The 13,358-nt window shown below is 36.1% G+C and overlaps 1 protein-coding gene across 1 annotated transcript in view; it reads right to left on the bottom strand.

Moving 5' to 3' along the window:
- Positions 1-13,358, bottom strand: part of LOC145772369 (uncharacterized) — a 63,059-nt gene that overhangs the window by 40,090 nt on the left and 9,611 nt on the right. Inside the window, exons 3-11 of the mRNA XM_082584247.1 lie at positions 12,515-12,664; positions 11,167-11,718; positions 10,529-10,679; positions 7,954-8,159; positions 4,830-5,111; positions 3,911-3,991; positions 2,308-2,430; positions 1,719-1,817; positions 1,256-1,380 (exon numbers count right to left, since the gene is read on the bottom strand). Coding sequence (XP_082440373.1) covers positions 1,256-1,380; positions 1,719-1,817; positions 2,308-2,430; positions 3,911-3,991; positions 4,830-5,111; positions 7,954-8,159; positions 10,529-10,679; positions 11,167-11,718; positions 12,515-12,664 — 1,769 coding nt within the window. The remainder of the gene's footprint in view (positions 1-1,255; positions 1,381-1,718; positions 1,818-2,307; positions 2,431-3,910; positions 3,992-4,829; positions 5,112-7,953; positions 8,160-10,528; positions 10,680-11,166; positions 11,719-12,514; positions 12,665-13,358) is intronic.

Below are 13,358 nucleotides of genomic sequence, written 5' to 3'. Positions count from 1 at the left end.
ACTTGACTGCTTTCACTGCGCATCATCATCATCTAAATTCGACATTGTCTTCACTCGTAGAGAAGGCCGATTCTTTTCTTGCAGCAATCAATTGTTTTCAACCCTTTTTATCGCATCTTGCACCTGTTCTTTTTGGACAACCCGTTTCCTCTTCCCAATTCCCATCCACCTTCAAAGCCAATGCTTTTTGGACAAAACTTCCTTTCTCACTTCTTAGCACATTCCCGTATCATCTAACTTTATTTGCTTTAGGAAGTTATGCTGTGGTCTCCCTCATCTGTAGCCTATTCATCAGTTCAGTCATTTTCTCTCCACTCGTTTCTACCTCACACAATGCTTCGCCTTTCTATTGCCCGTTCACTCTCAGTATCTATGTCTCGCTACATTCCAAGCCGCACACAACCCCAATAGACCCTTTCCTCCATTTTACTGAAAATTTCCTTCCATACATCCCCATATTCCCTGAACTTGCTCAAGCCAATCCTGCTCTTGTTACAGCTGCTTCGCATCCACCGCTTCCATTTATCTGATCACTCAAATAACAGAAGTCTATCACTGCTTCAATTCCATGACAGCAACTGTCAACGCGGTTTTCAACTAAATTCCTTCCTATATCACAAACAAGACACTTTACCATTCTTGTAGCTTTCCTTGTATAATATAATCGCATCATGCATGTAATCCCTTTCACTGAGTTTTATTACTCATACAATGTGAGTGAAGGTAACTTTTTTAAACCATAAACAGACATAACTCAGAAACAAAACTACATTTAATATTCTAAAAAAAACAAAAAAAAAACAATAAGCTAACGGTTTCGGCTAGTCATACAGCCCTTTTCAAGGCTATAAGAAAAATAGTTTAAAAGAAATACTAAAGAATCACACAGTGTCACAGCAAAGTTTTTTTTTGGGTTTGAAAAGGGCTGTATGACTAGTCGAAAACGTTAGCTTTTTTTGTTTTTTTACAATGTTAAATGTAGTGTTGTTGCTGAGTTATGTCTGTATATGGGTTTATTACTAAGTGGTAAATTCTTGTTAGAATGGTTGAAGCTGGGTTGAAGGCATGAAGCAGATTAATAGAACTAGGTCAAATAATTTACTTGTACCACTATCCATATATAGTCAACAAACGCTGCCGGTTTTACACCCTTTCATTGTCGCTGGATGTTTAATGACGACACAATTATGCCAAAAAAGCAATTTCTTAGAAGTGGTAAAAACTTTCGGGGACTTTTTGTCGATACTTTGCTTACCTTATACGTCGGCAACACCAAACTGTAAGCTTTAGGAAACCACTTCCCAGATGCTTGGTGGCCAGGTAAGACAAATTTTTGTTTTCCACTGAGTTCAACAATCGTAATGTAATAAGGTGATACGTCTGCGACAATAGAAAAGCATTCATAGTACCACAGTCAGCAAAAAAAATTTTTTTTAAATTGATTAAACGTCTGCAGACTTGTAAAAAGGACCAATTTTCCTGACTGATAAATGATGTCATTACAAAACATAAAAAAATGATCAAATGTAAGTCAAATCAGACACCCGTTGCAGTATCCACACATTCTATGTGATCGTTTGTATTATTTGACTTTGCTTTGAATGTGCGTATTTATACTCGCAACAAAATAAACGCCAATCAATCAATCAATTATCGCTATTTAATGAAATGGAAAGTTGCATTATAAGTTACTGCACTCCAAAAACTAAAAAGCAAACCTCGACAGTTGTTGATATATGCGTTGTTGCCAGCCAAGGCTGGGCTCAATCCACTCTCCTGCTGAACAAGACGATACATTGACCCGTCCCAGTTGAATCCTGAGACAAAATAATAACTTTTTAAGATAACTTGATTAGTTTGTATTGACTGAGAATATCATTCTGATGTTCCTTCAAACTGACGTTGAACAATCTTTTAAGCTGCATACATTAAATACATTTTGTTGCTTTTATTACTAAATATATTTAATACTTTATTGCTATTATTAAATCTACTTTCATGTTGCAATAAGATTGTCTTGTTGACATCATTGCCTATTTAAACTTTAATCTAATGTATAAACCAGCGAACAACAACAATATTGTAATAGCAACACAGTGTATCACCACCAAATTTAATTATCTTCAAAAATTTCTTGTCAAAACAGATATTCATAACCAAAAGAGAGGTTGCTGGTGTCATGCTGTGTACTAAACGTGTAGGCTGCACTGCACTGTATGTAATTATGTATGCACTGTAGGCCTACCAATGTTCGTGTTCATACAAATTATTGTATCGACTTTTATGCTTTCTAACTTTCGTACTCACCTACACATGGTGGGTTTGCATGAAGGCACATTTGTTCTGCCAGCGCCATTGTTGTTGACTGCATGTTGGTCGTTCCGAGTAGAGCCATGTCCAATATGGGCATGAAGCAATCAGTGTTGGTCACTGTCGCGTTGACACAAGTAGATTGTTTAATGTTTATACTTAATGATCATAGATGCAACAGATTTAAAACATTAATGACTGACAATCACATCAAACATCTTGGTTGCATCTTGATATGTTGACAAAGCAAGGAAATCGTCTGCATTTCGTTGAGTAGAAACAGTGTTATACTGTAAGTGTACTCAAAACAGTAGAATGCAAATAGAAATGGGCTTGATTAGACTTAAAACGACGAAACAGTTGTCATATTGGTAGTCTTGCGGCAGGAAACTATCGGTATAGACATAGTGAAATGTTGTATGTAAAATGATTTAAAAAGTTTAATTCCTTTTACAAACAGGTTAGAAGCAGCCTGTTATAAACTATTGAGTTGAGCAATTTTTTGGCGTTACTGTACTTCATTACTGCCATACTTGATATGATTATAAAAAATAAAACAAATTTTATTTAAAAACAGTAGACTTAATGCTACAATGTAACGATAAATTAATTACCATTTCCGACGTAAATTTTGAGCTCCTGTATCTGTATTGGGTCATTAGAATTTGTGTCGTTTACATTCAAGATCAGTCCTTTGGTGAATAGTGGAACATCGAGGGAGAACACAATAAACTTAGTTGAAGACAGATTCGAATAGATGTCGCTTAATGAAAAAGATTCTGAAAATTAAAAAGCTAAGTTTCAATAAATATTTTCTTTTAACACTTTTATGGTGCATTAGATAGAGGCAGCAGAAGAGTCTAAAGTAGAAACGAAAACAGAAAAACAGCAAACGATCAAAAACATTTTACGTAACCAAATGTTTTAAAGACTGGTAAAGGGTAGTCTAATAGCAGCTCACACTCACAGTGAGAACGAACCGACTATTGAGATAGTAAAAGTGTAAAATTACTACATTACTTGGCACAAATACAGATGTTAAATTAGTCCACTTTTCCGTATCAGTTGTGCTGAGTTGAAAGGAATTTTCCAAATAAAATGAGTCAAGTGGTGTTCCACTATCGATCACAAACGACAGCACTGAAAAGGAGACCCAAGAAGGAAACAAAAATGCCAATCTCCCAACTTCAATTTGATCTACAAAGGAACACAACACGATGCAATTTCTATGACAGTAACATGACATCAATGCATGGTTACATGCTTGGCACTCTAGTCTATAGTAGTAGTATATCGGAAACTGCTCTTTGTGCATTTAGTGGATGAGCTGATGATTGATGATGCATTTGGTAAGCAGAGCCAGAAACAATAACAGCAAAAACCAACAAGAGAACGTTATATGACGTCTACGGTTGCATGCTAATACAATGGACAGACGTAAACTAAAAAGCAAAAATTTTAATTAACAAGAAAAAGTAGAATTGGTACCAACCAATACATACAAGATATATCAGCTAGATGAGAACTGAAAAATTACGGAGTACGCCTAAAGTCAAATATGAGCATTGCACTCGGGCGTTCTTGAGCTGCACAAGCTTACCGGTGGAATTATCCCAGGGTAATGATGAGTCAGAGGGAAAAGCGACAGCATCTTCCCCATTTGTCCAAAATCCAGCAGGTTCTGAAAACAGTTTGAACTTTTTTCTAATTGTTGTCCGCAGGGCTTTCACAACATTTAATTAAATCGAGAAGGAGCGTTCTTCCCGGCTATCACCACAAGGCTAAGCAGTTGCGATTCGCTAACCATGACGGTGTAGCTTCTACGCTAACCATTTTAGACCATCCAATCAACTATATGTCTCTCGAGAAACATTTAATTATTGAGTATATCACCTCAACATTTTAAACACCTGTCAATATATTACTGTGGTGTAATCTACTTTTATAAGGCCCAAGGAGGACCAAGACGTTGAATGGTTTACGTACATTTTACAATGCCATTTAATTTAGGGTTTCGATGCTTTTAAAAATAGGAAGGCTTTTGTGTCCACGCTAAAGCATGTCATCAGTCTTTCGCCCGACAAAGGGGAGTGTTGTTGATGGCAGTCAAACAGAAAAAACTTACATGTCGTTAGTTATTACATCGTTGCTAAAGTGATTACTGTTCAATTCTTACGACAAATCATGCCAAACTAAAATATACTGAAACTGAAAGTCTTATTGTTCAGAAAACAAAACTTGGTTCAATGTAACAAAAATGTAGATACCACAATGGATATGTTATTTAGACGTGATAACAGAATAGCCTATATGCCTTACGTTGTTTCCATATTTAAGATTTACTTTTTTATATAGCCTACAATTGATGCAATTTAGATTTAGATGGATACCATCTAATGTTTTTCATCATTGACAGTTTTCACTTTAATTTGTAAATCACTAAATGGGACAGTAAACTTATCTGAAGGCCGAAAATTGATATTGAACAAAATCACCAGTAGGCCTACACGAAAATGTACCTGAGAAACAGCAATACCGCACTTCATAATCATCGCAATGGTAACCTGGAATGATTTTACAAACAAGCCCTTCCTCCAAGCTAGCTTCAACATTTGGCAGTGTTGGATCAAAAGGTAATTTGCTTCCAGCGATGCGAGCTTCGAATGCGATCGGATTGTCGCAAATTTCTCCTGGATTTCCACTTTTTACTGCTTTTAATCCTTCGCAATCGCAAACAGCCCCTGGTGAGTCGTTGTTGAACCATTTTGTCCAACTGGACGGTGCACAAGTGAAAGGAGGACCTAAAGTTGTGATGCAAATTCTCGTCGTTACAAGCGAATGGCCTACATATACTGCACAACAATAACACTTGACCATGTGATTACAAACTTCCACGTACGACACACAGCACCGTATTTAACCATTGCTTTGTTCATATTTCAAACATTTATGATTTCTTGCAACATTGCACAAGCTTATATGCGCTAGGCAGTGGCCCAAGAATAAAAACACACAACATGGTCACAGGTCAGCGTTGGAAAAAAATTATGATTTTTTTTAAAAAATCAGATTTTTTTGATTTAAATCGGATTTTTTTGATTTAAATCAGATTTTTTTTATATAAAAAAGCGTCGAGTCTACTTTGGGGAAGAGATCATTTTAGTAAGATGGCAGAATTATTTTTAACCCCTTAATTGATTGAAAGGCTTTGCTTTGCAAGTGTTTAATCATTTTTATTATCATATTGTAGGCTAGCCTGTCTAGTGTCTATTGCACATATTTTTAGGTAGGTGTGATATGTTGCTTTATACTAAATCATAATGTGCATATTGAGATTGAGGTACGTCTCAGACTGTCATCTCACTACACTAAGATCTTTCCTTACGTTTGAGCACACATTACTTTGCTTTTTTGCTCAACTGATGCATAGCCTACAACCAGACTTTTTGCAAAGAAACTTTAACTGTGTAATATAATTATGTTACCGACGTACCATACCAAAACAATAAAAGTTCAGATGACACAAAATTGCAGTTTATTTTGCATTGAGAAGTTTGTACATAAATACAAGCTCGCCAGCTTTTGCAGTGCCCAATCGATTTCGAACTTCTGATTGAACCAGACCAAAAGTGGAAAAAACTCGCTCACAAACTATGTTTAGTGAACAACACTGTTTGTGAACTGCCAAGTAAACTAAGTTGCCTTTCAAAACATGCATAGCCTATAGCCTTAAGTATTTAAATATAACTTTTGTATTACAGAGAAGCAGTGAAACGTTTGTTGATGTATTTATTTTTATTTTAGCAAATAAAAAATCATTTGATTTTTTCAATTGATTTTTTTGATTTTTATTGTTTGATTTAAATCATGATTTAAATCAATGATTTAAATCATTTGATTTAAATCAACCAACCCTGTCACAGGTGGCAACAAAGGACAGTGGCGTCGGTTGATGAGAATATAGGCTTTAATAAAAAATAAACTATAACAGTTTATAATGTTTATTGCTTTAATTAATATGTTATTTTCAATTATCAGTAGTTCCCGCTCATTAAGCCCACCTCTGGACCGGAGGATTTTGGTCTCATTAAGCGGGTGGACCTATTAAGCAGGGAACGAATTTCTGCCACTCCTATAAGCATAATTGACTATGGCCGACCGAACTATGACTAAAAGTTGCCAAATCTGTTAACAATTGTACACAACGCTTCGGCTCTTCGCGAAAATTGCATTTTTTGCGAGTTGTATCAGCAATGAGCCGTGTTTCATACAACCCAGTGAAATGACATCCAGGTTTAACGGTTTGTGACAAAACAATTGAAATAAGAACTGAGTTAGCAGTGTAATAAAGCGTGAAATCGTCGAAAGCAAGACGAAAAATAGTAAATTGTGACGCCTTTTTACACAAACTCAAGCAAATATAATGGATAATTTGGCTTATTAATTGTTTTTTTTTTGGCTTATTAAGCTTCTTTTTTTTTATTATTGCAGGAATGAATGGAAGTAATTCCAGACCGGACCAAATTGGGTTCAAAAAGTGGATGGGCCTATCAACCGTGGTCTTTACAAGCGGGGATTACTGTATTATTAGTTTTATTGAGTATTTCGTTTTACCTTTATTCCATGCTCACTCCATGATTCTTTTATGCATATTTTATGTTTGCTCGACCCATGAATCATAGTTGATTTGGCATTTGGTAAAGTAGATGCAGGGTTTTATGTTTATATTAATGTTAATGCGGGATGGCGGATAAGGCGTTCGCTTTGCAATGTTGGTTCGATTCCCAGGTTAAACTGGTTGTTGAAAAACACAGCTCATCTCTACTCAGGATGTAATAAATTGGGTGGGCGTAGCTGCTGAAGAATAGGCGGCCGAGAGAAAGGAACTAGCCACTCTACTCTCGTTAGTGCCTACGTGGCCTGGTGCCTATAAGGCTTAGTACAACGAGAACCTTACTTTCTCATTTTCCGAAACTTGGATTCAAGTATGGGACTCACATTTACGTTACTGTTAATATTTAGTATTATTATTTTTCTTTATTAGATATTTAATTGACTGCTTTCTTTTTCTTCTTCTTTCAATATTATCAGATTTCAAGATAAAGAATTCACGTTTACCAAATTCAATGACTATATAATACAAAATACTGAAGACGTGTCAACATTGGTTTTGATGAGATGGTACTTGTACACACATTTTCGAGTAATAATAACAATGTTACGGTTTAGTGTATTGTTGCGCTACAGCAGCTAAGGTCTTTTAATGATGGGGCTTATTTTATAATTTTTTTATCAGGTTTACGATGCCATCACATATTCACATTATTACCCGACTTATTCTCACTGCATGATGCTAGAAAGAACACAATCGGTACCACTAGTTTTCGGTTTGACCAGACCTATAACCGATCTTAGATCTACCAGCATCAGAACCAAAAGCAAAACCACTCGGCCACTGAGCTGAAACAATTTCGAGTGATCTGTAAATTATTTACTCGTACGGGAGTTCAAAACTGGAATGCTAAGAGTTGCAGTTGATCTAGCATTGCAGCACAAAGTCTTAAGATTGGGATTAAAAATACAACAAGTAATGACTTTAGCCCTAGATTCTGAACAAATTGGTTACACGCAGCAATGCCTTACCAAAGAAGTGCTTGTTTAAATAAGTGCAATTGTCAGAAAAATACAGCCTTTCTCCGCCGCCATGGTAATCATGTGACCAATCGGAAACAACGCATGAATTTCCAGATTTCAAAGAACCATCTTCCCATGTAAAGCGAAGACAAGAGCTTGTATCGACGTAAGCTGACGCGATCAAACGACCAGTGCCTTCTTTTATGTCCAAACAGCTGTAAAAACCAACATGACAAACAAATTCAATCCACTTGTAAAATCGTTTGCTTTCAGCAGAGATGCAAAACCAAAGACAGAAATAGACTACAATTTTGGTAGAGAGGTGATTTTTTTTAACCACAGACAAATAAAACCTAACAACCAGGCGGCATTTAACAAAATAACATAAAAATAAACTAAAAATAACAAACGTTTTCGGCCATACTCATCTTAGCCCTTTTCAAGTAACCAACTGACTGATGTTCTTCACAAATTGAAATTACAGATCTGATCTACATACACAAAATCGGAAAAAGAAACGCATAAGAATGAAACGGCAAGGCAGAGGAGAGGCAAAATTACATGACGCAAAGTTAAGTGAAGACATTTAGCAGATAGGAGGCGCCTGTCGTTACAGTGCAAAGTCAAATTCATCTTACAACATTCATTTTATGTATGTTGCAGATTTAAGTAATTCCTGATGAGGGCACACGTACGTGTCGAAAACGTTTGAGTTAGCCTATTATGTTATATTTTTTTGTGTGTAATACAGTATGTTAAATCCGCTAAGGTTACTTTGTTTTGTTTGTCTATGGCTCAAAAAAGCAAACTCTCTACCAAAGTGAAAAAAAAAAAAACAGTTAACCTCTCAAGTACATGTAGCTCACACAAAGTGAAATTAACATGCCTTTTGACTCTTTTTTATTTCTTTAAAAGTAATGTCTAAAAAGACATTATTGTCCAAAAAGAATGTCTAAAAAGACATTATTAAGAGTAACTGCGGACAGCGGCCAGTGTTTCGATCTTCCGATCTCTTCAGCGTAGTAAAGTGAAAGTGGAAAGTTGTCTTGAAGTGTTGAGATGATGAATTTAAGAGTGATTGTTGTAAGACAATGAGAATGGATTTAATTACTAATTTCGGACTTCAGCGAAACGTAATTTTACTGCCTATTAGAAGGTGTGATTTTTTTGAGAGAAGTTGTGCTAAGAAATGACTGGAATTCGTTAAAAATAAAAACTAGAAAAAAGGACAGGAATTTACAACTGAGCTAGGACATAACAATCATCTGAGATGGATCTAAAACACAAAAAGTTAGATGCAAGCGGTACATATAAGTATTAAAATTTAAAGAAAATGAAGAGGTGTACCAGCAAACATCTATAGGATTGGCCCATGATACTAGAGAAGGATCCACAGAGGATACAAACTGATATGAATGAATCAACAAGTGAATAAAAAAGTAACAGTTAACCTCTCAAGTACATGTAGCTCCACACAAAGTGAAATTAACATGCCTTTTGACTCTTTTTATTTCTTTATAAGTAATGTCTAAAAAGACATTATTGTCCAAAAAGAATGTCTAAAAAGACATTATTAAGAGTAACTGCGGACAGCGGCCAGTGTTTCGATCTTCCGATCTCTTCAGCGTAGTAAAGTGAAAATGGAAATTTCTTTCTCTACCAAAGCTTTAACGTTAGATTACATAGACTAATTCCAGATCACAAAAGTTGCCTTCATGTACGTGTGAAACTTTTGTTGGTTAGATTAATATTATTTACTCTGAAACAGACAATCATTAAGGTATCACTATGAATAGTAATGGATGAATAGAACTCTACTAGTCATCTTCTATCCGAGGTGTAACTTTTATTTGATCGTACCTGCCCTTTGTCTCACCTTGTTTAACTTTATATCTCCCCTTATGTTTTCTTTCTGCAGTCTATCGCGGCAATAGGCTACAGTATTTCTCCTTTGGGAACGTGGTAAGTTGGCTACACCTCGCTTTCCTTCCTCAGATTATATCTGCATCTACATCATCCGGATACCCTTATTTTAGAGCAAAAACTGAAAATCAATGTGATCTGAGACTACGCGCCTTTCTCATTTATCCTGCTATTCCTCGTTCACTTCAAACATTTGCTGCCGGCCTCACGTAGCATTGAGAGTAACTGCCTACCTCTCTAGTCAACTCTGGAGGATTACGCTACGTCTACACCAGCCAATAACTGTTAGAGCTGGTATGAGTGGTACAGCTTGTTGCCTTCCTTAATTTGGTTTTTGAACCTTTATTCTAGGCTGGACAAAGCCTTGATAGGTTATTCCTGGTAGTTTCACATACATGTAGTAACTTTTGACGCAGGGCCGGTTTTCGAGATTGGCAGAGTGAAATTTTCCGACTGTTGTAATGTTGTTGACGCGGAATTATTTCTTTCACTATGTGCCGCTGAATGGAGAGCAGTCTTGAAATGCGTTGTTCAAGCGCACGCCCCGAGGGTCGAACCAGCGCAGCGTGATTTGAGTCGAGCGGGTAAAGCAATTCCGTTTGCTCACTTGATAAAAATCGAAAAGCAAAATTTACAAAGTGATAGAGATAAACACTTTTACCTGTTTTGATCACGATGGATAAATAAGTGGCTAGAGCCATTTGTTTCCACATGCCATTCATCTTCTTCACAAATTGTTGACAAATGCACCTTTGTAGATCTCACGTCAAAATGAATGCAGCGTTTGGTGTAAAAATCTTTTATAGCAAAAGCTGCAAAAAAATCAACACGTCATCGATCTAAAAACCTTCATACAATTAATAAAACAATACTTCTATGAAACAAAATCTTCAAATGTAATACAAAAGTTACAATAGGCCTATTTAGTAGCAATACGTTCTGTGGCTGGCACACCACGTTGCACGAAACAATAAGTGTTGTTGTTTTTGACTAGACTTGTGAAAATAAAAAATCCGCCCTCAGACACTTCTAATGGTAAACTAGCCAAGCTTATCCACTTATGGTTTAAACATCAAACAATCTGTTGTTAAATCTATCAAACTGTTTCAGTTTGAAATTGCATAGCTCGTTACCAACCATCTTGCTCCTAATAATGCACGTACTCATACATCATAAAAATACTACGACATGTTACAAAGCCAACAAATATTGCAGGACCTGATTTGGGTGAAGCAGTCGTTAAAAGATGTGTAGAAGTTATTGTCGATATAAGCCCTGTCGTTGCAGCAGGGGTTATACTTGAGGATGTCACTTCTTGAGTAGTTGACGATGACGTCATTTCTTGAATTGTTGCCGTCGCTGATGATGTCACTTCTGGAATTGTTGTTGCTGCAGATGACGTCACTTCTTGAATTGTCGTCATAACTGATGACGCCACTTCTTGAATTGTTGTTGTTGAAAATGATGTCGCTTTTGGAATTGTCGTTATGACTGATGACGTCACTTCTGGAATTGTCATTATTGATGATGTTACTTGTTGAGTTGTTGAAGATGATGTTGTTTCTTGAGTGGTCGTCATTACTGATGAAGTCACTTCTGGCATTGTTGTCATTATTGATGATGTTACTTGTTGAGTTGTTGAAGATGATGTTGTTTCTTGAGTGGTCGTCATTACTGATGAAGTCACTTCTGGAATTGTCGTTGTGGCAGGTGATGTAACTTCTTGAATAGTTGTTGTTGCAGATGATGTTGTTTCTTGAATTGTCGTCATTGCTGATGTCACTTCTGGAACGGTTGTCACTTCCGCTATTGATGTAGTTTCCGCAACGGTCGTAGTTTCCGTTATTGTCCCTATGATTTGAATTTAAGCACTGTTAATGTTTGACATGCTGAAAAGAAGAAAACAGTGCAGGACTACACCGAATTTATTTGTTTTTTATGTCATAGCCTACAGTATTTACAATATTGTACACATAGCTCAGTTTGCCCCGATAGCTCAGCTAAGAGTTAACAAAAAAGCGGCAAGATCAAGCAGCGCTAGTTCGACTATCAGGGCGTGCGCTTAAACAGCGCAATTTTACGATTGCTCTCCTTTCAGGAGCACCTAGTGAATGCAACCTCGAGTCAATAGTCGGTCAAACTCGGTGACCGGGACGGCATCAGTAGTTCAAAGACTCTACAAGTATGCAAAACTGACAGGATCAAGCTTGCCACAAAGATTTTTCAGCCCGAAGATAAAGATTTCTTTAATCAATATATTCAAAAATTTCATGCAAATGTTAAAGCTATACTTTTGTCTCTCATTTAAGCAGCCTACACAGGTACAAGTGTTCTACAAGTAAAAAAGGGTAAAGTGAGATTTTATATTCCTAGTCAGCCTACACTGTTGCATATTGTATGGTATTATTTTCATTATTTTAAACTAATTACTTCAACACTTGAAACATAAACAGTTTATACTAGAAACTTATTTACAGGGTGGGGTACCAAAAACGAATAGCTAAAACGCAGATCAAAAGCACACAACAAAAAATAGCCTACAAACAGTAAAGACAATAAGGAGGTTTCGCTTCTTTGAATATTCACCAACCTTTTTGGCAAATGAACTTTTTTGTATTACTGCAGCTATACTTCCTAAATTTCCCACTATATGAAGGACTAAATCCTACACAATCGTCATTAGCTGATTCCACTCCATCACGGAAACCACTGTATGTAAGTGGTTCTCCACTATTCCACTTCCAAGTGCCTTGACTGTCCATATCAGACAGTCCAATATACCAACTAGCGCCATCATCTGTAGAAACACACCATTAATATAGCATTGTTATTGAAAAGCATACAAAATGTTGAAATTGAGTGGAAAATGATGCAGATACACAGAACATAATGAAAATTGATCAATCAAAATAGTGAACATATAATAGGGGTACGGATTTTTTTCTGGAGCCACCTAATCCATCAAACTTGACACTCATTTCACTAGTTCAGCAAAAAAATTTCCTTTACAAACAAACTAAAAATTAGAGGACTAGTTGTCGAGAATTATGATTGTTAGGACTATCATCTTTGCAACTTATTCATACAAGTCTAAGTTTATCATTTCATGTTTCAAAAAGTGTGTTTTAATTTGAAAAAATTTGATAATTTAAAAATTTAGCAAATAATTTGAAATGAAACTTGGCTTTAGAGCTGCATTATGACAAAAGTTTGGACTTCTGTTAAGAAGAAATAATCTTGTGACCAACGCTTCGATATTGATTGCAATTACATGTGTTGAATGTAAATCATAAAGATTTTCCTTTTTTGGTTCTTGGAATTTCATACACATGAACCGATGTAAACCTGACACACGTTTTCAGGATTAAGTATTTGACTCTGACCAGCAGTTAAGTTTGTAAGCAATTTCAGCACAGTTATGGTTGTACAAACTAGGGTAATGTTAGCAGAAGATTAGTTATACTTGGTTTATCTGTAGCCTATTTTTATGA

This window comes from Aplidium turbinatum, chromosome 6 (assembly GCF_918807975.1).
Source record: "Aplidium turbinatum chromosome 6, kaAplTurb1.1, whole genome shotgun sequence".
NCBI lineage: Eukaryota > Metazoa > Chordata > Ascidiacea > Aplousobranchia > Polyclinidae > Aplidium > Aplidium turbinatum.
This window is presented reverse-complemented; position numbering and strand designations above follow the sequence as displayed.